Consider the following 26,899-nt stretch of genomic DNA (forward strand, 5'->3'; position numbering starts at 1 on the left):
GCCTTGGTCTCCCAGGGCCCCTCAGGCACACGGGCTCTCTGGTGGCCTCGCTCAGCGTTGTCCTGCCGCTGGAGTGCTGTCCCTGGCCTGTGGCGTCCCTCAGATAAGTCTGTGCCGACCGCCAGCCCTTATTCTGAGCACTAGCCCGGCTTCGTTTCCTTCCACCTGCCACAAGGCCCATCGACTTAGTTTTTTTTATCTGCATCACGGGTTTCGTTTGCTCCCCCACTCACTAGAAAAGGACACCCACACGGTGGCTCAGGGTGGTCCTCGGCGCCTCGCACAGCTGATGGCACGGAGACGTTGTTGAATGAATGACCGTATCACGGCACTTACAAGCGCACTGACCTCAGTCCGAGTGTGGGAGGGAGACCTGGGCTGGGTGCAGTTTTTCCTTTTCACCGAAACCCTCTCCAAAGACAAGCAGACAGCTCAGTAGAATGCAGCTGATGACACGCAGAGACAGAAGTGTCTGGCTGGTGGTGGCAGGACCCGACCGGCCGGTGTCCCTCTGCTCGGGCATGGACGGTTCTCCCTCCCGGGGCAGCCAGCGCCCCACAAGCCGGGCCCGTCCCTGTCTCCAGAGACCGCATCACTTGCCCCTTCGGAGCAGAGGTGCGCCGCGGTGAGGCGGGCTGTGAACTGTGTGCCATAAACTAACAAGCAGTGGTTTCTGGTATTTCTGATTGTTGATTTCACATGGAAACTTGGGCCTTTTTGAAATCAGAAGTGATGTCTGAGAAAAAGACTGTGCCTTCTCTAATTCTTGTTCTCTGAATGGAGATGGGCTTTGATCTTAAAGCCCTGCCCCCCGCCCCTCCTTGGCCTGCCCCTTATCTCACGGAGCACGGAGGAGCACGTGGCTGACACCAGGCGAGAGGGCGTCAGGGTGGGGCTGCCCGGTTGGGAGGCGACAGGGAGGGCGGTGCAGTGGAGCTCCCGTCCGGGCTTTGTGTACCTGGGGCCTGCGCCTGCTCCCGCTCAGTCCCAGGAGCTCAGGAGTGGGGAGACTCGCCCCTTGGAACTGGTAGCCGAGAGGCCGTGCCGGCAGCTGAAGGTTACTTAATGTTGCAGCCAGAGTGGGAGACAACTAGCTACGTCGCTTTAAGCCGACCATTCTGAATGAGATCATATCCTAGAACAGCCTCGTGAAAGACGGTGGCAGAGAGAAGGGCCGCAGCTTGGGTCAAGCATCCGTGGGCGGGCTCAGTCCCCGCTGTCAGTAACGACTTCCTGCCCAAGGGTTCTCTTTTTTATTTAAAAAATTATCTATTTAAATTCTTTCCACCTTTTTGAGGCATAATTGACAAATAAAGTTGTGTGTATTTAAGGTATGTGATGTGATGACTTGATACAAATCCCCACACCAAGCTAACCCCTCCCTCACCTCACAGTTATCATTGGCTTTTTTGTTGCTGGTTTTTGTTTTTTGTAGTGAGAACTCTTAACAATTGACAGTGTTAGTAAATGTCAAATATTTTATACATTATTATTAAGTATAGTCACTGTGCTGGACCTTAGTTCCCTGAAGACAATTCGTCTTCTAACTGAGGCTTTGTACCTTGACCAGCGTCTTCCCCTGCAGCGCCCCCAGCTCCTGGTGGCTGCCAGCTTGCCCTTGGGCTCTGGCAGGGGAGGGAGCTGCGCAGTGTTTGACTGCGTCTGACTGACTCCCTCTACACGATGTCCTCCGGTGCCTCCATGCTGTCGAAAAGGCCGGTCCTTTCTCCTTTTTCAAGACCGAGTAATGTTCCATTGGGTATACACACATCGCAGTTTCTTTACCCACTCCCGTATCAGTGAGCACTTCAGTTATTTACATGTCTTGGCTATTGTGAACATGCAGTCAACAGGGGATGGGGGCGCAGGTACCCTTTGAGACCCTGATTTCAGTCCCTTTGGATTCCCAGAAGCAGACTTGCTGGATCATGTGGTAGTTTTATTTTTAATTTTTTGAGGAAACTCCATACTGTTTTCCACAGTGACTGCACCAATTTACATTCCCACCAACAGTGGAAAAGGGTCCCCTTTCTCCACATCCTCACCAGCAGTTGTCGTCCATTGATTTATTGATGACAGCCATTCTGGCAGGTGTGAGGTGATAGCTCATTGGGGTTTTGATTTGCGTTTCCTTCAGATTAGTGACGCTGAGCATCTTTTCACATCCCTGTCCCCCATTGAATGTCTTCTTTGGAAAAATGTGTACTTAGGTCCTCTGCCCACTCTAATTTGGTTATTTGTTTTTTGTTACTGCCTTGTATGAGTAGTGGCAACCACTAAGCAGTTTGGACCTTTGGCCCCGGCCTTCCCTAGTGAGACCCAGGGGCTGGGAGAGGCCAGCGAGGAGGACCTCCCCCAGGCTGCATATGCCGCCGTGTGCCGGCCCCGTGCCCGGCACGTGAGGTGCTTGGTTAGGTTCCCGTCATAACGACCCCTGGTGGGCAGGTCCGCGTGGCCCTCCATAGGAAGGCAGAGGAGCGGCTCTGGTGCGCTACGCAGGGGGACACGTGAGTGCTGACGCTGTCTCCATGGCGGCAACTGCACATGTCGACTGCCGGTGGGCTTGGGGACACGCTCGGCAGAAGGAGCCAGAGCAGGAGTGGGGGACAGCCTGTGCTTCTGTTCAGGCCCGAGGCCGTGCCAGCCGGAGCCTGGCTCACAGCGGGAGGCAGCGCCGTGGAGCAGGGCCTTGAGTCTTTGGTATCTACTCAATCTTATGTATTTAATGTTCAATGAGAATGACCTTTCTTAGAAAAATGATATTTGTGCATTATAAATAAATAATTAAAAAATATAATAGAAAATGGTCTTTAAAAAATCAACAACAGCCCAGAAATTCAACAACCCAGAAGCAGGTGCACATTGCCCTGGTGTTTACACAGGGCAGCCTGGGCAGGGGGCCACAGGTTGGAGCCATGCCAGCAGACTCACCAGGCGGCCACCCCAGGGCGCGCTGCTCAGGCCGCATCCCCACTGCTCCCAGTCCCTGCTGCTCCTGTGGCTCCACCAGCTTGTTTCCACATCTTACCCTTTTTCCCTCCTCTTCCCGCTCCCCTGGGTTCAGGCCCTAGACTGCCTCCCACTGGCACGGAGTGTAACTGCAGCACCATCTCCGGAGCCCTGGGGCTGCCAGCCTTGGTCTGTACTAAGCAGACGAGAGCTGGCCCAGCGCCCAGCCTTCACCAGCCTCCTTGTTGCAACTGCTTCATGTTGCTTCCCCAGGGGGCGAGGGGGTATTCCTAGGAGCCCCTGGGTGGCCTGCTCCTCACGTTTTTGCTTCTTTGAGAAAGTCAGTCTGCTCTCATTATACTCAAAAGGTGGTTTGGTTCTAAGATCTTTTTTCTACATCAATTAATTTGATTTTCAGATATATCTTGTTTCTTGTTTACTTTTTATTGGTTCTGTAATAGTATTGGTTTTGTTCTCAATTTGTTTAGTCAGCTCTACATTCCCACCTTTCTCTCATAGAATATGAAGAGTCCACCCATCCATCCATCCACATATTCATCCATCATCCACATCCATCCACCATCCGTCCACCCACCCATCTACCCATCTATCTATCCACCCACCCACTCATCCACCATCCACATCCATCCATCCATCCATCCATCCATCTTCCATCCACCCATCCACCCATCCATCCATCCATCCATCCATCCATCCATCTTCCATCCACCCATCCACCCATCCATCTTCCATCCGTCCACCCATCCATCTTCCATCCATCCATCTACCCATCCGTACATCCTTATCCATCCATCCATCTTCCATCCACCCACCCATCCATCTTCCATCCACCCATCCATCCATCTTCCATCCACCCATCCATCCATCTTCCATCCACCCATCCATCCATCTTCCATCCATCCACCCATCCATCTTCCATCCACCCATCCACCCATCCATCATCCATCCATCCATCCATCTTCCATCCACCCATCCATCCATCTTCCATCCACCCATCCATCCATCTTCCATCCATCCACCCATCCATCTTCCATCCATCCACCCATCCATCTTCCATCCACCCATCCATCCATCTTCCATCCACCCATCCATCCATCTTCCATCCATCCATCCATCCATCTTCCATCCACCCACCCATCCATCTTCCATCCACCCATCCATCCATCTTCCATCCATCCACCCATCCATCTTCCATCCATCCATCTACCCATCCATACATTCTTATCCATCCATCCATCTTCCATCCACCCACCCATCCATCTTCCATCCACCCATCCACCCACCCATCCATCTTCCATCCACCCACCCATCCATCTTCCATCCACCCATCCATCCATCTTCCATCCATCCACCCATCCATCTTCCATCCATCCACCCATCCATCTTCCATCCACCCACCCATCCATCTTCCATCCATCCATCCATCCATCTTCCATCCATCCACCCATCCATCTTCCATCCATCCACCCATCCATCTTCCATCCACCCATCCATCCATCTTCCATCCACCCATCTACCCATCCATACATCCTTATCCATCCATCCATCTTCCATCCACCCACCCATCCATCTTCCATCCACCCACCCATCCATCTTCCATCCACCCATCCATCCATCTTCCATCCACGCATCTACCCATCCATACATCCTTATCCATCCATCCATCTTCCATCCACCCACCCATCCATCTTCCATCCACCCACCCATCCATCTTCCATCCACCCACCCATCCATCTTCCATCCACCCATCCATCCATCTTCCATCCATCCACCCATCCATCTTCCATCCATCCATCTTCCATCCACCCACCCATCCATCTTCCATCCACCCACCCATCCATCTACCCATCCACCCATCCATACATCCTTATCCATCCATCCATCTTCACCCATCCATCCATCCTTTCAACCATTCATCATCCTCATCCATCCACCCACCCATTCACGCATCCATTCATCCTCTCGTCCACGTATATCAGCAGTCCCCATGGCCCTGGTCACGGGGCTTTCTGGCTCAGACATTCTCCAGCCCAGAGAGACCATAGCACTGAGCCCATGTCCTCCTTGTCTGAGCTGAGATCCTTAGTGCCAGCTGGGGCTGGACCCACAGACTTTATTCTTGACTTTCCCTGGCTTCTTCCTCATCCTTCCTGTTTTGTTTTGGGGAGAGGAGGCAAAGTTACATGCCAAGACAGACTCTGTCCCTGTTGCTAGAGCACATTGCTAGGGAACAGAGGTGTTGGTGCTGGCGGACGGGCCAGGTGGCTTGCAGGGCTGTCACCCCAGGGCGTTGCACAGGTCTGCAACCGTGCCGGCAGAGCGCGTCTGCGGCCACGGAAGGGGTGGACGTCTCAAGACCGCCCGAGGGCTGTTTTGGTCCTCACCGCGTGCCTCGCCTGGACCAAGACTCCGGAAGAGGCCTCATGCTCTCAGCATTTCCTTGCTGATCTACTGGGTGCTTATCGATGACAACAGATGAGATGAGGTGACATCCTGACACACGTTACTTCATTATGTCAAAACAACTTTACTTTCAAAAGTTTGTTTTTGTCTATGTCGTAAAGGAGTCAGTTAAAACAACTTAAGCCATAAAAAGGTGGACTCGAAATCATATGACACCAGCATGCACACTGCCTTCGTGGGATGTTCAGGATGGTGTGGACTCCGGGGAGATCCGGTGGATCAGATAGAAGAGAGGTCAAAACCTTTTTAAAAAAAAGTCTTTCCTTGGCTTTTTTGCCCCCCTTATTTCTTTTTCATGTTTGAAGCTATGGCATGAGACTGTGCCCACGTCTTTGGTTGCTCTTGTAACGTTTGTAGCTGATTTTTCACCCCCCACCCCCAGCCTGCAGTGGGGGTGGGGAAAGGCGGGCCCGTGGTCCTTGTCCACCCACCCACACCTACCCAGGAGCTGCAGTGCACAGGCGTGTTGGGGTTTAGTAGGACGATAGTAGGAGCACCAGCTGGAGAGTGGGCCTTGTCCAGCCAGTCCGTCTCCAGGCCTCAGCTCCCAGCAGCTTGAACGCAGCTGCCAAGGTCCAGCAGGCTCAGCAAGCATGGCTGCCGGGCCACCCGCTCTTTATCCCCCGCCAGACACCCGAGGACAAGGGGCATGCAGCAACCAGGTTCAAGGGAGGACCCCCGTTTTCCATCTCCAGTCTCAGGGCCCCTCCATCCTCCCACCTAAATTTAAGCCCCCCGCTCGCTACCTGGGCCCAACCCCAGACGTTGCCCGCGCGCTCTGCGCTCCTGGTAAACGCTGCCGTCCGGGAGCGGCGCGGCATAGCAGCCGTGTGGGCACGAGCGGCCGCACCTCTGTGCTCTGCGTGTGAGGTTAAGTGTCGCTCGCAGGGCTGTTTCCTGTGCCGTCCGCCTGCGCAGCACCACACATGGGGCGCCCCTCACAGTGGGGACGCCAGCCGTGGAGGAAAGTGTGGGCTCTGCCCTCCGCTGCAGAGCTGACGGGCCCTGGGCGGGCACGTGCCCTGCCCTCTGTGCCCTCGCCTCTGCTGCGGGCCTCACAGCGTCCTCGCTGCCTCTGTGCTAGGGCCGCCGTGTGGGGGCGGGACTGAGGCACCTTCGGGGTGACCTGGGACCTCACTGCCAACCCTAGGGGACAGCACTGTGGGATAAACTGCATCCCTCTCGAAAAGCTGAGGTATTGTACTGTCACAGTTTTGGCAGATGGCTTTGCGTCCTCTGAAATGATGAGAGAGAGAGAGAAGCAGGACGGCTCAGTGTGGCGCTGTGAGCGTCGGTGCGGAATGTCGGTGAGTCGCATTTTCCTCCTTGGAGCAACAGTGTGGGCTCCCCTCGTATTTTTCAAAGATGTTTGCTCAACAGTAGAGATGGAATCACGGCGATCTGTGATTTACTGTGTGAGAAGGGCTGTTTTAACCAGAACTCTTTATTTAGATTTCATGTATCAGATTCTTTATGGTTTGCTTTGAAACGTAAAACTTCTCCTAGAATAACACAGTGTGTTTATGAGGGCACGGACACGAAGGGTTTGTGAGCGCCAGGCGGGCTGCAGGTTTTCGCTTTTGGAAGAAGCACAAGAGACTTGGCTTCTGCCAAAATGCCTTCCAGCGTACTTCTCTCTTTCCAGTTCTGCAAGACAGTTAGAGAGAGTTTTTATTAGTAATTGTTTATATTGTGGAATTTTTTTTGAGCAAACAGATTCAGAAGCAGTAAGACCAGTGACCGCACGCCTCCGAAGAGCCATGTGAGTGAACACTGGGAGTCTTGTCTACACGAAGATGCTGGGCGTGGGGGCTCAGGGGCCCTGCTCAGGCCTCTACCTGGGTGGCTTTGGTGCAGATCAGGAATGTGCTCCCTGTCCCCCCGCCCCTCCCCCACCTCCACAAGCCAGACCAGCCACGAAAAACAAGGTGTGTGCCTCCTGGCCTGCTGGTTGGAAGAGAGCTTTTCCAATTTTCTCTTTATTGCCAGTTTTCAGCAATTTGAGAGCCTTGGGCTGGTTTGGTGTGTGTGAGTGCTGTAGGGGTTTGTTGAGGCTCAGCTAGTTTCCGCCCCTCCCGGCTTTGGGGACTGTAATTACCAGTACACTAGACTATTTGAGGTTTTCCTACAGTAGGCTCTTGAAGTTTGTTCATTTTCAGTCTTTTTTTCCCTCTACACTCTTCATGTTTCATAGTTTCTTTTGATCTTCTAAGTACATTGATATATTCTTCTGTGTGTATAATATGCTCTTTTTATAGATTTTTTTATCCTCACCTGAGGACATGCTCATTGATCTTAGAAGGAAAGAGAGGGAGAGAAACATCCATTGGTTGCCTCCCATAAGCACCCTGACTGGGGATTGAACCCATGACCTTTGGTTTATGGAACAACACTCCCACTAATGGAGCCACCAGACAGGGTTTTCTACTATGCTCTCAGTCCCACCCTGTGAACTACTCCCTTCAGAGGTTGTGTTCATATCTCCAGCAGTGCCTTCTGGCTTCTGTGGCCCTTCCTCTCACTGTGTCCAGGCCTCCCTTCAAGCCCCTGCGCATGTTGACCACAGCTCTCAGTGTCTTCCAGTTCCAGTTAGCAGACAGGGATCTGCTAACACGTCATCACTGTCATTGCTGGGTCCGTTCTGTTGAATGATTTTTCTCCTGGTTACGAGTCACACTTTTCATGAATCTTCACGTGTCTGCTGATTTTCAAGTGGGTGCTGGATTTTGTTGTCTTCTTTGAAGGGTATAGAGGTTTGTTTCACTAGGCGGACAAGTGTAGCACGGCCTTACTTTTGGCTGGTTTAGCCCTGCTGTTTAAGCCTCCTTTAAGACCAGGTGTTTGACAAGAACGGGCGGGCACTGCAGTCCTCCCAGCCCTGGGGAGTTCTGGGAGCAGGCCGGCCTGCAGCTCCCAGCTGTTCTTTGCCTCGTGGGGTATCGCCTGAGTTTTGCAGGCACGACTTAGAATGCAGCTGCGCACGCAAGGGGCCGCCTCCGAGACTTGGAGCTCCTTTTCCACGGACTCTCTTCTGGCCCTCGGGCCTCTCCAGTTCTTCAGCTCAGCGGCAGAGCCGGGCCTGCTCAGGCCCCCTGCAGGCAGCTGGGCGATCTCAGGGTGCGCCTCCTTGACGGCCTCTCCGTCAGGAATCAGAGTCTTGCGGTGACGGCGGCCTGATCTGTAAGAACTGTCACTGCGCATGTGTCGCCACGACCCCTACTTGTATGGGGAGGGGAAGCCTATTCCCGGTCACTCCGTCATGGCCGGACCCAGAGTTCTTGTGCCACGCATGTTTCACTCTAACTGTGGGGTGTGGTCTGTAGAATCAAGATCAAAACTCAGGTCATGACCCTTCCCTGCTCAAAGAACTCCAATGTTTCCCACCACCTGTGGGATAAAAATGCCCTCACGCCCCTGACGGAGCAGCTGTTGTCCCCCAGCCCTGGGCCTGGTGCATCGGAGCCCAGCCCGCGTGGCCCTGGGCACGTGGCAGCGGCTGGCGAGTGGGCAGACACCTTCTTCCAGGACACAGGGAGCACGGACCACCTTCACACTCCGGCGCCTGCCGGTGGGCTCAGCACGCAGTTGGGACGGCCCGTCAGAGAGGGCCGGTGACCGCGCAGTGCAGCGGCCCTGACTCTGGCCCTCACTGGTCTTCAGTCGCCATCTTGTGTCGTCACCGAGCCCTGCCGGCGCTGGTCCTCGGCAGCCCTACTGAGTTGTGTCCAGGAACTAGTGCCGGGGACCCAGGGGCCCTGTGTCTGATTGGAGGGGACTGGAGGCACTCGCCTCCTCAGGAGGGACTCCCGGCTCGTCCGGCCCCATGCAGAGAAACTCCAGGGGCGGCGCTGTGTGTGACTGAGTTTCCTCGGGACGGCGGAGGCTGTCAGGCGCTGGCGGTGGCGGCCCCGACTGGACGCGGCCAGGGGCAGGTGCCTCCGATGTCTGCCTGCGCCCTTCCCACAGTTCTCAGCTGCGGCCAGGTGGCCTGTGCCACTGTGCCCCTTCCTGCCAGCTGTGCCCAGCTTGTCACTCACATGGATGGACACGTCATCCTTGCTTGTCCCACAGTTCTATGTGGGGGGGACATGGGACAGCATGAATACGTGTTTCCCCACCCCGCCCAGCAGAGAGGTGAGCTGGACCAGCGCAGGACACCCCCTCTCAGGACAGTCTCCATTGTTACCCAGTGACAAGTCCCAAAACAGTCTTAGCCAGTTCAAAAACATAAAATGCAGATAACAACCCTAGGAAGGACCATAGGTAATAGACACCTAATTAGAACTCTGCACTTACTTCATCATGCAAAGTTATAGTTCACATTAAGTGACACAGATTCGGGGAGACCCCTGTTCTGTTCTCACACTTCATGCTACTTTCTTCAAACACTTTAGTAGGTGAGTGTTTGTTATAGCGTGTAAAAGTAATGAAAACTTTGTATTGGAGAACAACTTACACACCGGAAGTGCACACACACCACCCATGAGTGGCTTGAGGGGCTGTCGCAGAGTGAACAACACCTGTGTCACCAGAAACCCTGAAGCCCCCACGTCCCCTGTCAGCTGCCCCCTCGAGGCCGACCACTAGCCTGATGGCTGGCCCCGCTGGGGAGGCCTGCCCAGCCTTGAACCGAAGAAAATGGGTTTATGCAGCATGTTCTCTTTTGTGTCTGGCGTCTTTGCTCTCACCTTGGCTTTGTGAGTTTGTCTGCATTGGGTCATCAGCCCCTGCTTGTCCTCACGCCGCACACCATTCCAGCGCTTCCACATGTCCGTGCACCTACCCGTCCCGCCGGCGCGACGCCTGTGGCGCGGCTGCAGCATGCTCACCTTCCCGCGGTGCTAGGCTGGCCCCCGTGTGTGTCAGCCTCAGTAAATCCCATCAGTCTTCTGGGTCAGTGCTCCCGTGTGTGCCCCGTGCAGCAGGGCGTGTGGGTCCCGGGCCCCCGCAGCCTCTGGCCCTTTATGCTGTGTGTGCCGCGCAGCCGTCCTGGGCCCGGGCACAGCAGAGCGGTCAGCCTGTGGTTCCCTGATGGCAAGTGAACCGGGCCCTTGCCTCGATTCTGGCCATCCGGATCTCCTTTTGTGAGGCGCTTGTGCAAGGCTTTCGCTCATTTTTCTATTAGATTGTCTGCTGTCCTTAGACTTGTAGAAATTCTTAGAGCTGTGTTCTGGAAATGACTCTTTTGTTGAATTTGTGCAGGCGGGAGAGTCCCTCTGCAGCTGTCTGTTCTCTCCGTGAGGTCTTTGATGACCAGTTTGTCCGGTTTGTCCTCTTTCCCTTCTGGTGCGGCCTGCATGTCCTTGTGGAGCGGGCGCTGCCCTCCCCAAGTCCATGCAGGTAAAACCATGGTTGTTTTATGCGCTACACTGGAACTTCCGCTCCTGGAACTGCTTGTGTGTATGATGTGAGTTAGGGGACAGGACTCATTTTCCCCACACACGCTCTAGGTGAGCGAGCTCCATTTATTGAAAAGGCGATCCTTTCCGCACTGAGTTGAAGTAGCACCGTTATCAGGTAATCATAGATTGGCGGGTCTGTTTCTGGCCTCTGTATTCCGTTCTGTTGGTCTCTAGCCTGTCCCTGGACCAGCACCTCGTGTTGTGACTGCTGTCACTCTGGGCAGCGTTTTGAGCCAAGTCTCGGCCCTGCGGTCCTTGGGCCTGCCTTGGCTCTGCCAGGCCCAGTGCCTCCTTACCTGCTGGAGCCGAGGGCGGTCGGCGGCAGCTTCCCAGCCGTTCTGGCTTCTGCCTGCACAGGGCGCGCACCACACTTTGGGGGCTGCACACGGTGCTCTCACTGGGAAGGTCATTGCAAGCCACAGTGGCCGTTGACTGAAGGTCATCGGGTCTAAAACTGAGCTGTGCACTTGCAGTCTTCGTTGGGTGGCCATCTCCTGTCTTGCTCATCAGGACCCTTAGGGTGCCCTGAGAAGTCCTGAATCTGGCTGGGTTTGTGTGCCTTTGAAAAATCTGTAAGTGTCTAAACAAGCATTGGCTGAGGCTTTTTCAGGTGAAGGTGCCGCCCTCAGATAGAGTCCACGGTTCAGAAGAAAGCCTGTGACATCCAGACGTGGCGAGGATGTCCCTCTAAGGTGGCCTGTCACCTCGGAGAGAAGCAGGTTGGGGGGCTGTGAGTGCCGCTGGGTGACTGGTGGACAAACCGGTGGGCCAGGGTGCAGGCTGTGGTGGGGGACCAGGGACCCGCGTGGGTGGGCGGTGCCACCCCAGCCGGGGGCCGCGCAGCCAGGCAGAGTCCAGCCTGAAGGCTGAGCTGGGGAGGTAGGAGGAGCTGCGGGACAACGACTGTGTGTCCCTGAGCAGAGTGTGGAGTCTGGTGAGAGGGGCCCCAAGGCAACCTCAGGGCTCTGCTGGGGTGCCTGGGTGGGGGGTGACCCTGGCTTCTGCGGGGGTGGGAAGGAGGGGTGAGGAGAAACAGGCAATGCGTTCTGTTGAAGGAGAGGGCACACAGCAGAGATGAGTCTCAGCTCTGTGCGGTGAGGGGCTGGAGAGAGAGCTCCGAGGGCGGCGGAATACACGCCAGTCAGCACAGCCTCTGAAGCTGCCTTTGCTGTGGGCTCTGGACCTCAGGCCTTTCCTCCGTGAGATGGGGCTGGGGCCGCCTTACAGCGCATTGTGTGGGTCGCGCACATCAGCAGCTCTGAGGCACTGAGAGCTGAACCTCATGCACAGTGACAAGCTAACAGATGGTAGCTGCTCTTATTAGTGCGTCTGCTGCTGTTCAGTGGCTTACCAGCGTCACGGACCCTGGAAGTGGATAAGAGTGCCTGGGAGAACTGGGTAGAGACAGAGCGCCGGACAGGCCCAAAGACGGTTGCGAGATGCGGGGGCCAGGGGGAGAAAGAGCAACAGAGGAGACAGGCTCTCCATTCAGACAGTTAAAAATTCAGTTTCAAAACAAAGCAACACGGGACGATTAAAAATAATTAAATGAAAGAAGACCTAACAGGCAGACACTCAGAAAGAAGAATACTGGCATGGCAGTATGAACATCAGACAAAACAGTCCAAAGTGACAGGACGTGAGGAGGACAGAGGGCATGTGCACCGCAGACATGAAATAGGCGGGACCATGGCAACGTGGACAAGGGCCTTGGGGAGACTGTCCCGTATCTTTCCCTGAACCTGAGAGAGCAAGCTGATCAAAAAGAGTAAGATTACAGAGTATTTGGATGATAAAATGGAAAAGTTAAATGTTACTTATTTATAGAGAGAAGTACAGTTAGAGAAGTAAAGTTTTAAGAAAATTCTATGAATAACTTTATACTAATGCATTTGATTACCAAGTCAATTAGACTACTTTTAGGAAAATGTAAATGATCAAAGTTGGCTCAAGAAGAAAAAGAAACCTTGATTAGCTAAATCAACTTTCACAAAAATGACTTGTAAGTAAAAGATTTACCCCCTAAAAGGGCACCATGCCCAAACCAATTTATAGGTGAGTATACCAGGCCACTTGGGTTTAAGTAATGTTGCAGTAACAAATAACCCCCAAATCTGAGGGGCTTTAAAAAAGCAAAAATATCTTTTTTGAAATTTGTATTATACTGTACAAATTCCATTAGTTATAAAAGAATTAGCCATGTGATCGATATGCTTTGGGTTCTCTTGTTATATGATATCACTTAAGAATAATGATTATTTGATTTCTTCCTTTACAAGTTTTAAAATTTATTTCTTTTTCTTGCATTGTAGTGTTGGCCAGGATCTCTAATACAGTGCTGAGTACTTGCTGAGATAGAGAGCATCTTTGTCTTATTTCTAGCTCTCGTGGGAATGCTCCTAATGTTTAACTGTTAACTTTTAAAAACAGGGTGCTTAACTTTATCAGACTTAGTAGAGTTAGCCTCTACTATAACAATCATATGGTTTTTCTTCTTTAATCTTCTACTAGGACACTATTTGTTTATGTGCCCGTGGTGTTCTGCCACCAAAATGTAAGCCTCACGAAGTTGGGGACTTGGTTTTCTGTGCCAGTGTGAAAAAATTGTGTAGTTAAAACATGGTGAACTCCTCTCTGACCTTCTGGCCAAGATGGAGGCGTAGGCATATACGCTTTGCTGCTTTGCACAACCAAAAGAAGGACAATGACAAATTCACAAACAAAAATCAACCACAACAGTCAGAAAATTGAACTGTATGGGAGTCTGGCAACCAAGGAGCTAAAGAAGAAACATTCATCCAGACTGGTAGGTGGGGCAGAGACGGGCAGCTGGGGCGGAGAGGATGGGCGGGTGAGGTGGCAGATGGCAGACCAGACGGCCCCACGTTTGCATGTGGATAAACTGGGAGGAACAACTGGGGAGTGAGACAGACCGCGCAACCTAGGGTTCCAGTGCAGGAAAAACAAAACCTCAGAACCTCTGGCTATAAAAACCTGTGGGGATTGCAGCAGGGGGAGAGTTCATTCGAGAGACGTACAGGGTCCCAGAATGTACATTAACCCAGCTACCTGGGAATCAGCACCAGAAGGGCCCAATTTGCTTGTGGGTAGTGGGGGAAGTGACTGAAAGCTGCAGAGAGCTGGGCAAGTGGCATTGTTCCCTCTTGAACCCCTCCCCCACATACAGTGTCACAATGCAGGGCCAGGAGTTGCCCTGCCCTGGTGAATACCTGAGGCTCTGCCCCTTTCAATGTAATAGGTGCGCTGAGACAAGGAAATATGGCCCAAATATTTCTTTGAAGAACAGAACAGATCAGAACTCCAGAAAAAATATAACTAAGCAATGAAGAGAATAGCCAACCTATTAGATGCAGAGTTCAAAACACTGGTAATTGGGATGCTCACAGTAATGGTCAAATATGGTTGCAAAATAGAGGAAAAAGTGAAGGCTATGCAAAATGAAATTTAAAAAAAATATAGGGAAATACAAGGAAAATATACAGGGAAGCAAAAGGGAAGGAAACTGGGACTCAAATCTACTATTTAGAGCAGAAGGAAGAAGTAAACACTCAACTAGAACAGGATGAAGAAACAAGAATTCAAAAAAATGGGGAGAGGCTTAGGAATCTCCGGGACAACTTTAAACGTTCCAGTATCCAAATCATAGAGGGGCCAGAAGAAGAGGAAGAGCAAGACATTGAAAACTTATTTGAAAAAATAATGGAGAACTTCCCCAATCCAGTAAAGGAAATAGACTTCCAGGAGATCCAGGAAGCTCAGAGAGTCCCAGAGAAGTTGGACCCAGGGAAGCACACACCAAGGCACATCGTCATTACGTTACCCAAGATTAAAGATAAGGAGAGACTCTTCAAAGCAGCAAGAGAAAAGGAGACATTACCTACAAAGGAGTTCCCATAAGACTGTCAGCTGATGTCTCAAAGGAAACCTTGCAGGCAGGAAGGGGCTGGAAAGAAGTATTCGAAGTCACGAAGAGCAAGCACCTACCTCCGAGATGACTCTATCCCGCAAAGCTCTCGTTTAGAATGGAAGGGCTGATGAAGTGCTGCCCAGAGAAGGTCAAGTTAAAGGAGTTCATCATCACCAAGCCCTTATTATATGAAATGTCAAAGGGGCTCATCTAAGAAAAAGGAGATCAAAACTATGAACAATAAAGTGACAACACAACTATCAACAACTGAACCTAAAACAAACAAAAAAACTAAGCAAACAGAGTAAGAATAGGAATAGAATCACAGAAATGGAGATCAGAGAGGAGGGGGAGCCCTGGCTGCTGTGGCTCAGTGGATTGAGCGCTGACCTGGGAACAAAAGGGCCACTGGTTCGATTCCCAGTCACTGCACATGCCTGGGTTGCAGGCCAGGTCCCTGGTACCGGACACATGAGAGGCAACTACATAATGTTTCTTCCCCTCTCTTCCTCCCTTCCCCTCTCTAAAAATAAATAAATATTTAAAATCTTTAAAGAAAAAAAAGGGAGAGAAGAGGAGGAGAGGGGAGAATGAGGGAAAAGGTACAGGGAATGAGAAGCATAATAAGAAAGGTACAAAATAGCCAGGGGAGGTTAAGAATAGTGTAGGAAATGGAGAAGCCAAAGAACTTACATGTGCGACCCGTGGACATGCACTAAGACAGGGGATTGCCGGTGAGGGTGGTGCAGGGTAGAGGGGAATAAAGGGGAGGCAAAAAATGGGACAACTGTAATAGCATCATCAAGAAAACATCCTTTAAAAGGACCGTGGCAACCCCCTGGGACGGCTCAGCTGGGAGCGAGGACGCAGGTGAAATGCGGCAGTGCGCACCTGCCGTGTCGGGTGTGTGTTCTCCTTTCTCTCGGCGTCACTTCTCTCTGCTCGCGGGCCTGGCCTCTCAGTCCATCCCGGATGAAGGGGGCGCCTTTCCCACGCACCCTCTGTGATTTTCTGCTTCTGTGCCCTCCCTTCCCCGAGCGCTGGCCCTCCAGCCCCGTCCTGCAGGGAAGGAGCCATGGCCTGGCCTCCCTGCAGGGTCCCGAGCAGGCCCGGGAGGCGCAGTGAGGCCTTGGCTCCCACGGCTGTGGGAGGTGCCACGCCCGTCGTGCATCTTCCACCTGGAGCCCGCGTCTGGGGCCCTGAGCTTCTGCACTGGCAGGGTCCTCTGGACGGGACGGACCCTGCTGGAGGGCCTGCCCTTCCTGTGTGGCCTTTGGCCCAGGCTGAAAGCCTGTCCCTAGGGCATGTGTACCTTGTTGAGATGAAAGAACATTCCACACAGACACTACTTAGTGAACGATGTACATTGTTTTTGTTGAAGCCCACATAGTAAATGAATCTGATTAAGGCTAATCTTGGAAAAAGGCCGTGTCTCTTTTTGGCGCATGCCAGAGGCACCCTGGTCAAACGGCCTCTCTAGTCTGCTGGCCTCTGGTGGTCAGGGGCAATTGCTGTGAGCCTAGAACCCTGAATGGCCAGGGGGATGGCGACAGGATTCACACATGACTGCTCGTCTCCACACGTCCCACGCGGGCCCTTTGCGGCCACTGTTCTGCCCACTCGCGGGGCCCGGTGAGCCCTCCCGGCACCCCGTCTGCCTGGCATCCCTCTCAGGAGCATGTGCGCCCCGCCAGACTGCCCCCCGCTGCCTCGGGGAGGTCTGCATTTGGAGCCCTCCTCTGCCCTGCGCACAGGGCTCCCCAAGGAGTGCAGGCCCTTGACCTCCTCCGAGGCGCTGTGAGCCCGGGCGGAGCCCGGGCGGAGACCGGGCGGGTGGAGCGCGTGACCTCCCAGCGGGGCATGAGGAAGTCCCAGCACTGCCGCTGATGGTCTCGGGCAGGTCAGAGGAGGTGGTTGGACCTTGAAATCCGGTGTGACTCAGGCCCCAGATGGTCACCCTGGCTCTGGGGGACACGCTGTGATAGATCACAGGGGCTTGGAAATCCTGGCGCCCATGTTTCCTCGTTGGGGCCAACGTCACGCCTGCAGGGATTGGGGCAAGATGAGAGAAAGGCTCCTAAAGAGGCATGATGGTTCAGGGACCCTGGATTCGATCGTGGCCGGGGGCCATGGCAGCGGGGACACGGCTGCTGAAGTCGGAGCGTGGGCTCGGTTATGCTCCGATGCTGCAGCTGTGCCCTGCTTCTGAGGGGGAGGCTGTGCTCATCGGGGACGCGCAAGGGCTCGGGGGTGACGCGCCGGGGCCTCGGAGGCAGCTCCAGGCACCTGCAGAAGGTTGCACATGAGTGTGTGTGCACGAGTGTGTGTGCGTGAGTGCGAGAGTGTGGCTGTGTGTGCATGTCTGAGTGTGAGAGCATGACCGACTGTGTGCATATATGTATGAGTGTGAGTATATGTGTGAGTGCGTGAGTGTGCGTGTGTTAGGAGAAGGAGTAGGAAGAAGGGAATGAGGAGGAGAGAGACTGATACAGCAGACAGCAAAACGTAGACAGGTGGCTCTTGCTGAAAGGTGTAGGGGGGGCTCCTGCTGCTGTTCCCAACCTTCCTGCAGGTTTGAAACTTCCTCAGGTGAAAAGTTGCCTCATACAGGTAGCTCGTCAGAGCGTGGTGCACTAGTGCAAGGGAAGGTGCTTCCCCACAGCGCCCTGCCTGTCCCCAGCTCACTCAGCTGGGCCAGTGTTCTGCCTGGCGGAGCGCTAGCCCTGCCAGCGTGGCTTCAGGCACGCTCACGTCTACACTGTGCTGTCCCCGCGGTGACGAAGGTAGGAGGCACAGAGGACCTAGGACCTGCGCCTGGCCCCAGCTGCCCCCGCGCTCTGCACCTCACTGGGGCGCAGCCGTGGGGCCATGCACTGCCGCAGAAACTTGAGGTCAGAAAGGACGCAGTTGGGAAGGCAGGACTGACTGAGGCCCAGCTTCATCTTCAGACCCTTTTCTGGGCTTGTTTTCTCGGAAAGTGTTAAGATTGAGGCCACCCCTTTCTATGAGAGCTGTTGCCTCACTGTGGCTGTGTGCGCTGCGGCGGCCATCCGAGACTGCAGGACAGGGGCCGGACCCCTGCCAGCTCCAACCGGCTGCCCATTTGTGACATCTTCAGGGGACACGGTACACACATCCTGAACTTCGGCTTAAACATGCCCCTCCCGGTGTGGGAGCGGTTCCGTTTGCTATAATTGCCTAGTGCCTGACCCTTCCTCCTGCCCTGTGCAGTACTTGATGGTCGCCCTTATAAAAAGGGCATGTTTCACGTGTGTGAGATGGAAATGTGTTTGGATTGAACATACATAAAGAGATAAGCATTTACAACCCTCACAATTACTATAAAAAGCTACGAGTATTATTTTTTTCCCTTACTGCTGCTAGTTGAACAAAACCCAGTTACCAAGGCAGAGCCGCGTGGTGGGAGGCCAGGCCTGCGTTTGTCTTGGGCACTTTGTGCGGTGGCGCTCAGCTGCCTAAATAATTCAGCTCCGCTGCAGCAGCAGGCTAAAGGTCTCCTGTGAATTATACATGCATCTTCTGGGCGCTGTGTGCTGAGCGCACGATCGCCTTCCTCTCCAGGAGCCTGCAGGGAGAGCCGCCTTTGTCCGCCTGTGCCACTGCGTCCAGAGAAAGTGCGCTAATTTGCCTCCTTGGGGAGCCAGCTAAGGAACAATGTCTCTGTGTGTGGCCCGAGCCTTTCCCCGGGGCCCCGGGGGCTGTGCCGGCTGACCCTGGTATGGATTCAGAGGGGTGGTTTGCGGTGAATGGTTGGAAGTATTTGGTTAAATGGCATCACAGTGGCTCTTATCAGCTCTACCCAGGTAAAGTCCCGCGTGGTGTGTGCGCCTTGTGGTTGGCGGGGGCCGGCTGGCTTGCGCGGTCTCCAGGTATGTGTGCAGGGCTGAGCCCCAAAGGTGCCCAGGGGTGGGGCTGTAGACGTCGCTGTGCTTGTCCTGAGGTTGTGGCTTGGGTGAGATAGTCTGGTGGGACAACATGGGTAAAGCCTGAGTTACAGAATTATCTAGAACACTGAATACTGCAGCATTTGCAACAGGTGACCTACATGTGTGTCCAACCAACATAGAGGGGCGGCTTCTCCATTTTTCAGCCAATCTGAAACTAAAACTTTCTCACCAGGAAAGCATTTCTTAACTCACCTGGCCAATTGAAAGAAAAAAGATTCCACAACAGTGACAGTAAAAACCAGGAATGTTTTCTGAAGCGATGCTGGCCGTCAGGCGGGTGGGTGGGTTCTGCCACAGGCGTGTCCTTTGGTCCGAGAGCAGAAGTGTGGTTTCCCCATACACCTGACATAGAGAGAGTCAGGCAGTGGATGGGGCGTATGGGAATATCCACCTCCTGGCCTTGGCGTTGGGTGGGTATCCTGGCATTTGAAGGAACTTCATTTCAAGTTCAAGTTCATCCTCCATCAGCGTGCACCACTTTGCATGTGTCGAGAATAGGTCCAGAGCGAGCCCAAGAAAAGAGACCTTCCGTGAGTGTCAATGACACAGGGGAGGTGCTGGGATTTTGTAACCCATGTGGGCAGCTCCCGCCGGAACCTCTCTGCAAGGGGGCTCTGCACCTGCCACGTGACTCTTCACATTTTTTGCAAGGACATGCCATCGCAGACTTGGCTGAAGGTCTCAGGAGGGAAAGGGGTCTGCACTGGCCACCCTCTCACTGGAGCCCTTGCTGTCACTGGGGGAGATGGCCAGAGTCATGGTCTAGGGCCATGTGTGCCCCAGCCTTCCTGGTCACTGTCTGCCGTCCCCTCTTTAGGCTCCCCTGGTGCTCGAGCTGAGGCCCAGGAAGTAGGCACTGGGGTGTATCAGTCAGAAACAGGGCAGTGAGCGGCCTGCTTCCCAGAAGAAGAGCGGGAGACTGTTGGCGGGGGGGGTGCTCCCGACTCCTCGGGGCCAGGCAAGAGTGGGGTCCGGGCGGGGCCGGGGCGCCCTTCTCAGCAGAGCGGCAGCCTCTGCTCTGCGCCCCCGCGCTGCTGCGAGGGAGGCAGGTGCTCTGCGTCGCCTGCTTGTGCTGCTGCTGGCGCCCAAACCACTTTCATCTGAGAACCAAAAGCCGCGTCTGCAGCTGGCGGCCGTCTTCCTCTCTGCCTCCCCTGCCTCAGGGCCGGGCTGGCCCGTGGGGACAGAGCTCAGGCGGCCTCCAGTCCAGCCGGAGGGACCTGCAAGGAAGGAAAGTCTCTTCTTGACAGTCCCCTGTGTGTCGCTGTCCCCAGAGCCAAATGGATCCCTTCCCCCCTTCACCCCCGCCCCTGCCTGTGGTGGCCACCACTCTGTTGTCCGTGGAGTCACTGTTGTCATTTACAGCTCCAGACTCATGTCCTCTGGCTCCTCACTCAGATCCTTCAAAATACGACCCCGTGTTTTATTTTGTTTTTCCAGTGTCATTTTTACATCCAAACCTTCGGGCCAGGGGCCTCACTGCAGTGTGCTGGGCGGCGGCGCGCGCCTGTTTGTCAGACGGCCCCTGGTGCGTGTGTGCCCCTGACCGCGTGGCCCAGCTGCTCTGCTTGTGCCTGCAGGGCCGGGCGCGGCGTGTCTAGCGCCGTGCAGGGTGGGCCCTGCCTCGTCCCTCTGTTCTGGGTGTTTTTCCAGTGTTCCAGGTCTGGTTTTCCAGAGGCTTTCACACTCCGCTTGTCTAGTTCCCATAAAACACCGATTAGGGAGCATACTGTGCTGTGTGTTAATTGCGGAGCATGAACGCCGTGGTGTGGGGCCCTTCGGTGCTCCGCTTGCTGGGCAGACGTCAGACTTCGAGCCGGGCCTCGTCCAGGACCCCGGCCCCAGGGCGAGAGGACGCGCGTGTGGGTGTGGGTGTGGGTGGACACGGGAGTGTTTCTTACATCCTGTTGATGCACTAACTGTCCGAACCTGTAAAGAATTTTTGTAAGTGTTTACTTGAGCCGAGCTGATGACATAGGCCTGGGAGCACGATCACAGGGCTCTGAGAGTGTGTTCACAGCCTCTTCTGAGCCTTTGGAGTGAGGAGGGAACAGAAGGGAGGCCCGGGGGTGGGGGGAGAGCAAGGCAGGGTCCGGTTACAGGATCGTGAGAGCCCGAGCTCCCTAGAGGGCGGTCGTAGCCTGAAGGAGGGTCTGACGAGAGGCGAGAGGCGTTGCAGAGGGCACAGAACAGCCGGCTGGGCAGGGCCGGCTTAAGGCAGAGGCAACCCTTTGACTAAAGAAGACAGAGGCCTGGGTGTAAGAGCCCACCACTGGCCTGCCTGGCGGGGGTTTATGGTCTGATCTCCCCGTGAGGTCACTTTTTGTCCACCGTCCTGAGTGTGGACTGTGCAGCGCTTTCCCGTCGGGGAGCCCTGTGGGTCGGGGTTCTCTAAGCCAGGCGTTGCCGGGTACTTCTGTGCGCGGGAGGCCTGGCCTGGACCCTGCCTGCTGCCTGCTGCCTGCTGCCTGGCCCTGCTGCATGTCGGTCGCGTGGCGAGCTGTGCGCCGGGGGGACCGGCTCCGGGTCCCAGCCTCCCGAAGGTCGGCGCTGGGCACTGGCGGTGCACTGTCATGAGAGCACCGTGTGCGGCTTGGCGGGTTCGTGAGCCTCACGGAAGGACTGGAGTGTCCTCTGGTTCCACGTGACTTCCTCGGACTCTTTCTTGAACTTTTTTCTGTAGCAGTTTGAAGTATTTGATCAAGCTTTGACCTTCTGTTTTCCTTCTTGTGTCTCAGTGCTTTCCAAGTTGTTAGGACAAAGTGGCATCCGCGTAGCATGGGAGCCAGATATGGTCAAATGTGTCCAATGCCTGGCTTGGCTCTCCTGGCCCCTGAAGGCCCCCATTCCTTGGATGGCAGGGTCTGCGCACAGTCCTCCTGTGCAGCCCTCTGGCTGGGCAGCCCTTACCTTGAGCTGCGGGCATGGTGGCTGCAGGCGGGGCCTCTGCCCCCCATCGTCAGCATGTCTGCTGGGGGGGCTTCACTTAAGGGCGGACATCCCCTCTGCCCATCAGGAGTTCCCAAGTCTTCACAGACCCCCACCCCTTGCAGTCTCCTCCCACCTCTGGTCGCTCCTCTCTAACAAGGTGCCTTTTACGCAGTTGGACTGCAGGTGGAGCCAGGTAACTAGTGCACGTGACTCCTTGCCGGGACCAGCCAGGCATCTCATTGCTCACAAGTGACAGGGCACCTGGGGCAGCAGACAGACAGGAGAGCCGCTCAGGGACTCCCAGGACGAACGCCGTGTCGTGGGGCAGCCTCATGCCACAGAGTCCTGCTGACACGCCGGCCTCGGCCTCATGCCCATGCAGCTCTGGGGACTCCCTGGTCCTGTGTCTTTGTTGTAGGAACAAGCAGGGCATATCCCTCTTCCTGCCTGGCCAGCCTCTGCACCTTCCTCTCAGGTTTCGCGGGCCAGGCCTGCCCACGCAGGGACGGCACATGCAGGGTGCTCACAGGAGGTGGCAAGGGTGAGGTGAGCTGTCCCAGGTGCCCCCCTTTATAAGGGGAGATTGTTCAAGAGCCCATGTGAAAGTAATGGAAACCATGGCTCATTGTTTTCAGTTTGAATTCTCTCTTTATTTAATACCACCCATTTGTTTGTCTTTTTCCTGCGTTTAACATTTTTAGTTTTTCAGTTATGCTTGGCATCCCATGCTACCCTCTTGGGCTCAGGTGTGTAGCGCGGTGGCTTTGTAGGCGGCTCAGCAGCAGACCGCCTGGGGCGCGTGCACCATCAGCTGCGTCGGGGCGGCCTATAGCGGAGCTGGCACCCGCCACGCGTGTTGAACGCTGCATCTGGAGCATTTCGCTCGGAGACCAGCCCAGTGCAGAAAGTGCACACGCATCAGGGCATGGCTTTGCCCAGCCGTGGGTCCTGCCCTCCACGCCGCGTACTGTGGTGGCCACCCCGGGCCTCCCGCCCACCGAGCCTCACAGCGACTCCCTTGGGAGCTCCCTGACGGGGCAGCCTTGCCGTGTGGGGTTGTGCTTGCTCTTCTTTCTGCTGAATGTGTGCCCCATGCAGCCACCGGGGTTGGGGGAGTCCCGTCCCCTGCTCTGTCCTGTGGACCTAGAACTACACTGGGCATGTCCTCAGTGCTCAGTGAGGCTGCCTGGGGGCGTGTGCTGGAGAAGGAAAGCACTTGGTGAGAGCCCTCGGCCGCCGCCCTCGGGCGGCAGTGGGGACAGGCGTGCAGGTGAGGTCTGTGCTGGCCCCACAGAGCTGAGTGGCGCCGACCTGAAGGACTGCGTGAGCAACCACAGCCTGAGCAGCAATGCCAGCCTCCCCAGCGTGCAGAGCTGCCGGCGCCTGCGTGAGAGGAGGGTTGCCAGCTGGGCCGTGTCCTTCGAGCGTCTCCTGCAGGACCCCCTGGGCGTTCGGTACTTCTCGGTGAGTAGGGACAGGCCACGGGCTCTTGCTCGGTACATGGGCTCCAACCCCAGGACAGTGGCTGCAGCGGAGGAGCGGGGTCACCATGCAGGCCCTGAGCAACCCCAGTGCAAGTGACTCCTTGCACTTAGGCGGAGGGGTTCAGAGGGCGCCTGGCTCTGCACCAGGATTCCTCATAAATGCCCGGAGGGCAGCGACGCGTGGGCCGGTCCCGCCGCTGCAGGGGCGCTCAGCTCAGCACAGCCACCAGCGCAGAGCAGCCCTCTCCGTGGGGCGCTGCGACCGTGTCTCCCTCCCCCGGGCGGACCGTGCGCAGGCGCTTCCGCCCCGTGGTCTGTGAGCTGAACGCTCCAGGAAAAGGCCTGAGAGGAGAGCAGGCCCTCAACGCCTGCGGATGGCCTTTTCCAGGCCACGGTCAGGGGCTCACTGACCGTGTTTTTCTAGGACTTTCTAAGGAAGGAGTTCAGTGAAGAAAACATCCTGTTCTGGCAGGCCTGCGAGTATTTCAGTCATGTTCCCGCACACGACAAGAAAGAGGTACGTCCCTCCACGTGGGGGCAGGCTCTGGAGCGGGATGGTCTCGCGGTGGGGCCGCCTCAGGGCGGCCAGGAGGGCGTGTGAAAGCATCGCCCACGGCTTCCCATGCCGCCCTTCACGGGGGCCGCTCACAGGCACGATGTTCAACTGTGCCCAACGCAGCGCACGTGAGCGCCTGCAGCCCAGCCTTCTGTCCACCGCCGGCCGTGGCCCCTCTCAGGGCGCCAAGGGCAGCTGGGGGGCCGGGCCGGGTCGGCAGTGAGGGCCCCTGGGTCGCGGTGAGGCCGCTCGTCAGCACCTGGCACCAGGGCTGCACAGACCCCGTTCCCACGTTCCAGAGGCCACGTGACTGGAGCACGGCACACAGACCCAGTGCTGTGGGGACAGCGCTGCCCAAGTCTGGGACACAGTTGTCATTGAGAAAGTTCAGAAGGGAGCTCACTCAGTGGAACTTTCGTGTTCGCTTGTACTGAGTAAAGCAAGGAGTGTTTACTGGCCAAGGCACTGCATCTCCAGGGCCTGGCACCATGTTGGGCACTGGGACATAGCAGTGAAACACGCAGAAAACACGCACGCGGGGGGAGCCTGTGGTCTGCGCGTCCGGCTCATCCACGTGTCCTGTCAGCTTTCCTACAGGGCACGTGAGATTTTCAGTAAGTTCCTGTGCAGCAAAGCCACCACCCCTGTCAACATCGACAGCCAGGCCCAGCTGGCAGACGACATCCTCAGCGCCCCGCACCCCGACATGTTCAAGGAGCAGCAGCTCCAGGTGCCTCCGCACTTCTGTTTCCCCCAGGGGCTCTGGCCTGGGCGCGGGGCGGAGACCAAGGTCCCAGACAGTGAGCTCCCAAGTGCCACCAGGTGGGGAGGAGGGGAGCCAGTCAGTGTAGATGGAGTAGAAAGAACCCGTCTTCCCACTGGCTCCTGTGTCCGAGCGCGGCCAGCTGCACCGGCGGATCTCAGTGGGGCCACCTGTCGCCTGCTCACGTGCACACCTGTGTGAGAGCTCAGGCTTGTGGGCGGTGCACGTGCAGAGGCGAGTTCGGGTCTTTCGGTTCTAGGGCATCGCTGCGATAAAGGGCGTGCCTTGGGCCCGCGTTCTCTAGAGCACATGCCCTGTGGGCCTTTCCAGAGATTGCTTCTGTTGCGGAGTCACGTGAACTGTGTAAAAAATGGAGGAAGGCATTTCCCATGCAGTCCTTGCTTCCTTCTGCTTCCCAGCTGGTCTGGGGTTCATTCTTACCTATGAGGTACAGCGCCTTCAGGATCGCGCCTTGGCTGCCTCTGTCTCCTGGTGGTGCCGGCTTTATGGAGGTCGTTGGGATCTGTGGATTTTAAGCCTGATAAAGGAAAGCCTGGAGTGTTATAAAGAAGAGTAGTCAGATGTAAAGGAACTCTGGAAAGAAATTCTGGGGCCAGTGGACAGAGAAAAAGAGCCAATGATGTCCTTTCGGTACAGGGCCAGCAAGTTCCTATAGGTCCCCGTGCCCTTCAACTTTCAGAGCTTACTGTTCTGGTTACTTCTGTAACCAGATTGCATTGCATGCACCCCGCAGATTTTCAACCTGATGAAGTTTGATAGCTACACGCGCTTTCTGAAGTCCCCGCTGTACCAGGAGTGCATCCTGGCCGAGGTGGAGGGCCGCTCCCTCCCCGACTCCCAGCAGGTGCCCAGCAGCCCGACCTCCAAGCACAGCGTCAGCTCGGACCACTCCAACGTGTCCACGCCAAAAAAGGTGCCGGCCTGCCGCGCTCTGGCCACGGAGGAGCCGCTTTTTAGGAAGCGAGACGTGCCCTGTCGGGCACCCGCGGTGAATGAAAGCCGCTCAGGGCATGCACCTTCCAGGAGGAGCTGTGCTGAGGCAGGGGGCGGGGGGGCATGAGGGAGGTCCAGCGCCATTTCTGGACAGGCCTGGGCGGGTCAGGGCTGGTCTGGGTGGGTCTGGGCTGCCCTGCAGGGCAGCGAGCACTTCCTTAGCTCCTCCCCGGCTTCCTCTTGCATTCCCGGCCGCATTAATGTGACTGGATGCGGCTTTAACAATGCTTTCCGTCTGACGACAGCTGAGTGGGAAATCGAGATCAGGACGGTCCCTGAACGAGGACGTGGGGGACGAGGACGGCGAGAGGAAGCGGAAAGGAGCCTTCTTCTCCTGGTCCAGGGCGAGGAGCACCGGGCGGTCCCAGAAGAAGAAGGACCATGGTGACCACACAAACGGTTTGTGGTGTGCAGTCCAGCGGGCAGGGGCAGTGGGGCCACACAGGCCAGCCACCGCGGGCAGGGCTACAGGGTCCTCCGCATGGCCCCCGACCGCCACCCCCACCCCGCCACCTGCTCCTCTCATCTGGCTGGAGCAGCGATTGGTGCCCTGGGAGACCTGGAAAGTCCAAGGCTGGCCACCTGTCCGCCCAGGCAGCCCCTCCGTTCCTGCCTAGGTTTTGCCCTCAACGCGTGTAGGGCTACCCTGCCTTTGTGGGGTTTTTTCATGTAATACCATAGTTGGGCCATCAAGCATTTTAAAAATTGTAGTTTTTTATTATTGTCAATCTTAGAGGTTGCACAATGTAGATATTTTTCCCTTGGCTTCTTTTTTGTGTATCACTGGGAAGCTAGTGTGACAGGGACGGGCTTGTCCTCCGAATCCTTCGCCAGGACGCCAGCCCAGCGGATGCTGGCGGGTCAGAGGGACTAGGCGCGCCCGTCAGTGTGGCAGAGGACGGAGCTGCTCACAGCGGCCACCGAAGCGCATTACAGAGAAGGGTTGGAAGGAATTTTCCTCCTCAGAGAGTTTTTAAAATGGGAGCACTTTCCAGGAAATAACCTGAAAGCTCCGGGGCTGTGGCCCTGAAGTTTAAATCAGACCGTGACCCTCAGGGAGAGGGACAGGCTGGGAGCAGCTCTGGGACGCGGCCTGAGCCGTGGCCAGCGGATGGCGGGGTGTGTGTTTTACCTCCTCCTCCCAGCGGCCTGCACAGCAGACCTCACGCGGTCCTTCACAGGAGGCAGCTGCAGCAGGGGAGGCCTGGGGAGGGGGACCCCTCGCCTCCAGGCCACGTTGTAGGTGATTGATGCCAGAGTCCTTTCTCAAGGACAGGCGGATGGAGCAGTGGAATTCAGTTAGACAGCCCCTGGGTCACAGATGGTGGAGCCAGACGGCCAGGGACCTCTGAGTGCCAGGAGGCGGTCATGCTCATCCCGTATAGTCAGTCCGCCCGTGCAGGACCCGAGGCCGGGGGCG

At 55.8% G+C, this 26,899-nt stretch overlaps 1 protein-coding gene across 1 annotated transcript in view; it reads left to right on the forward strand.

The window, feature by feature from the left end:
- Positions 1–26,899, forward strand: part of RGS12 (regulator of G protein signaling 12) — a 100,118-nt gene that overhangs the window by 56,217 nt on the left and 17,002 nt on the right. Inside the window, exons 5-9 of the mRNA XM_054581891.1 lie at positions 22,957–23,126; positions 23,571–23,663; positions 24,289–24,432; positions 25,220–25,399; positions 25,725–25,878. Coding sequence (XP_054437866.1) covers positions 22,957–23,126; positions 23,571–23,663; positions 24,289–24,432; positions 25,220–25,399; positions 25,725–25,878 — 741 coding nt within the window. The remainder of the gene's footprint in view (positions 1–22,956; positions 23,127–23,570; positions 23,664–24,288; positions 24,433–25,219; positions 25,400–25,724; positions 25,879–26,899) is intronic.

This window comes from Pteronotus mesoamericanus, unplaced genomic scaffold (genome assembly GCF_021234165.1).
Source record: "Pteronotus mesoamericanus isolate MK-2021 breed Mesoamerican mustached bat unplaced genomic scaffold, CSHL_Meso_final contig_68, whole genome shotgun sequence".
In the NCBI taxonomy this organism is placed as follows: Eukaryota; Metazoa; Chordata; class Mammalia; order Chiroptera; family Mormoopidae; genus Pteronotus; species Pteronotus mesoamericanus.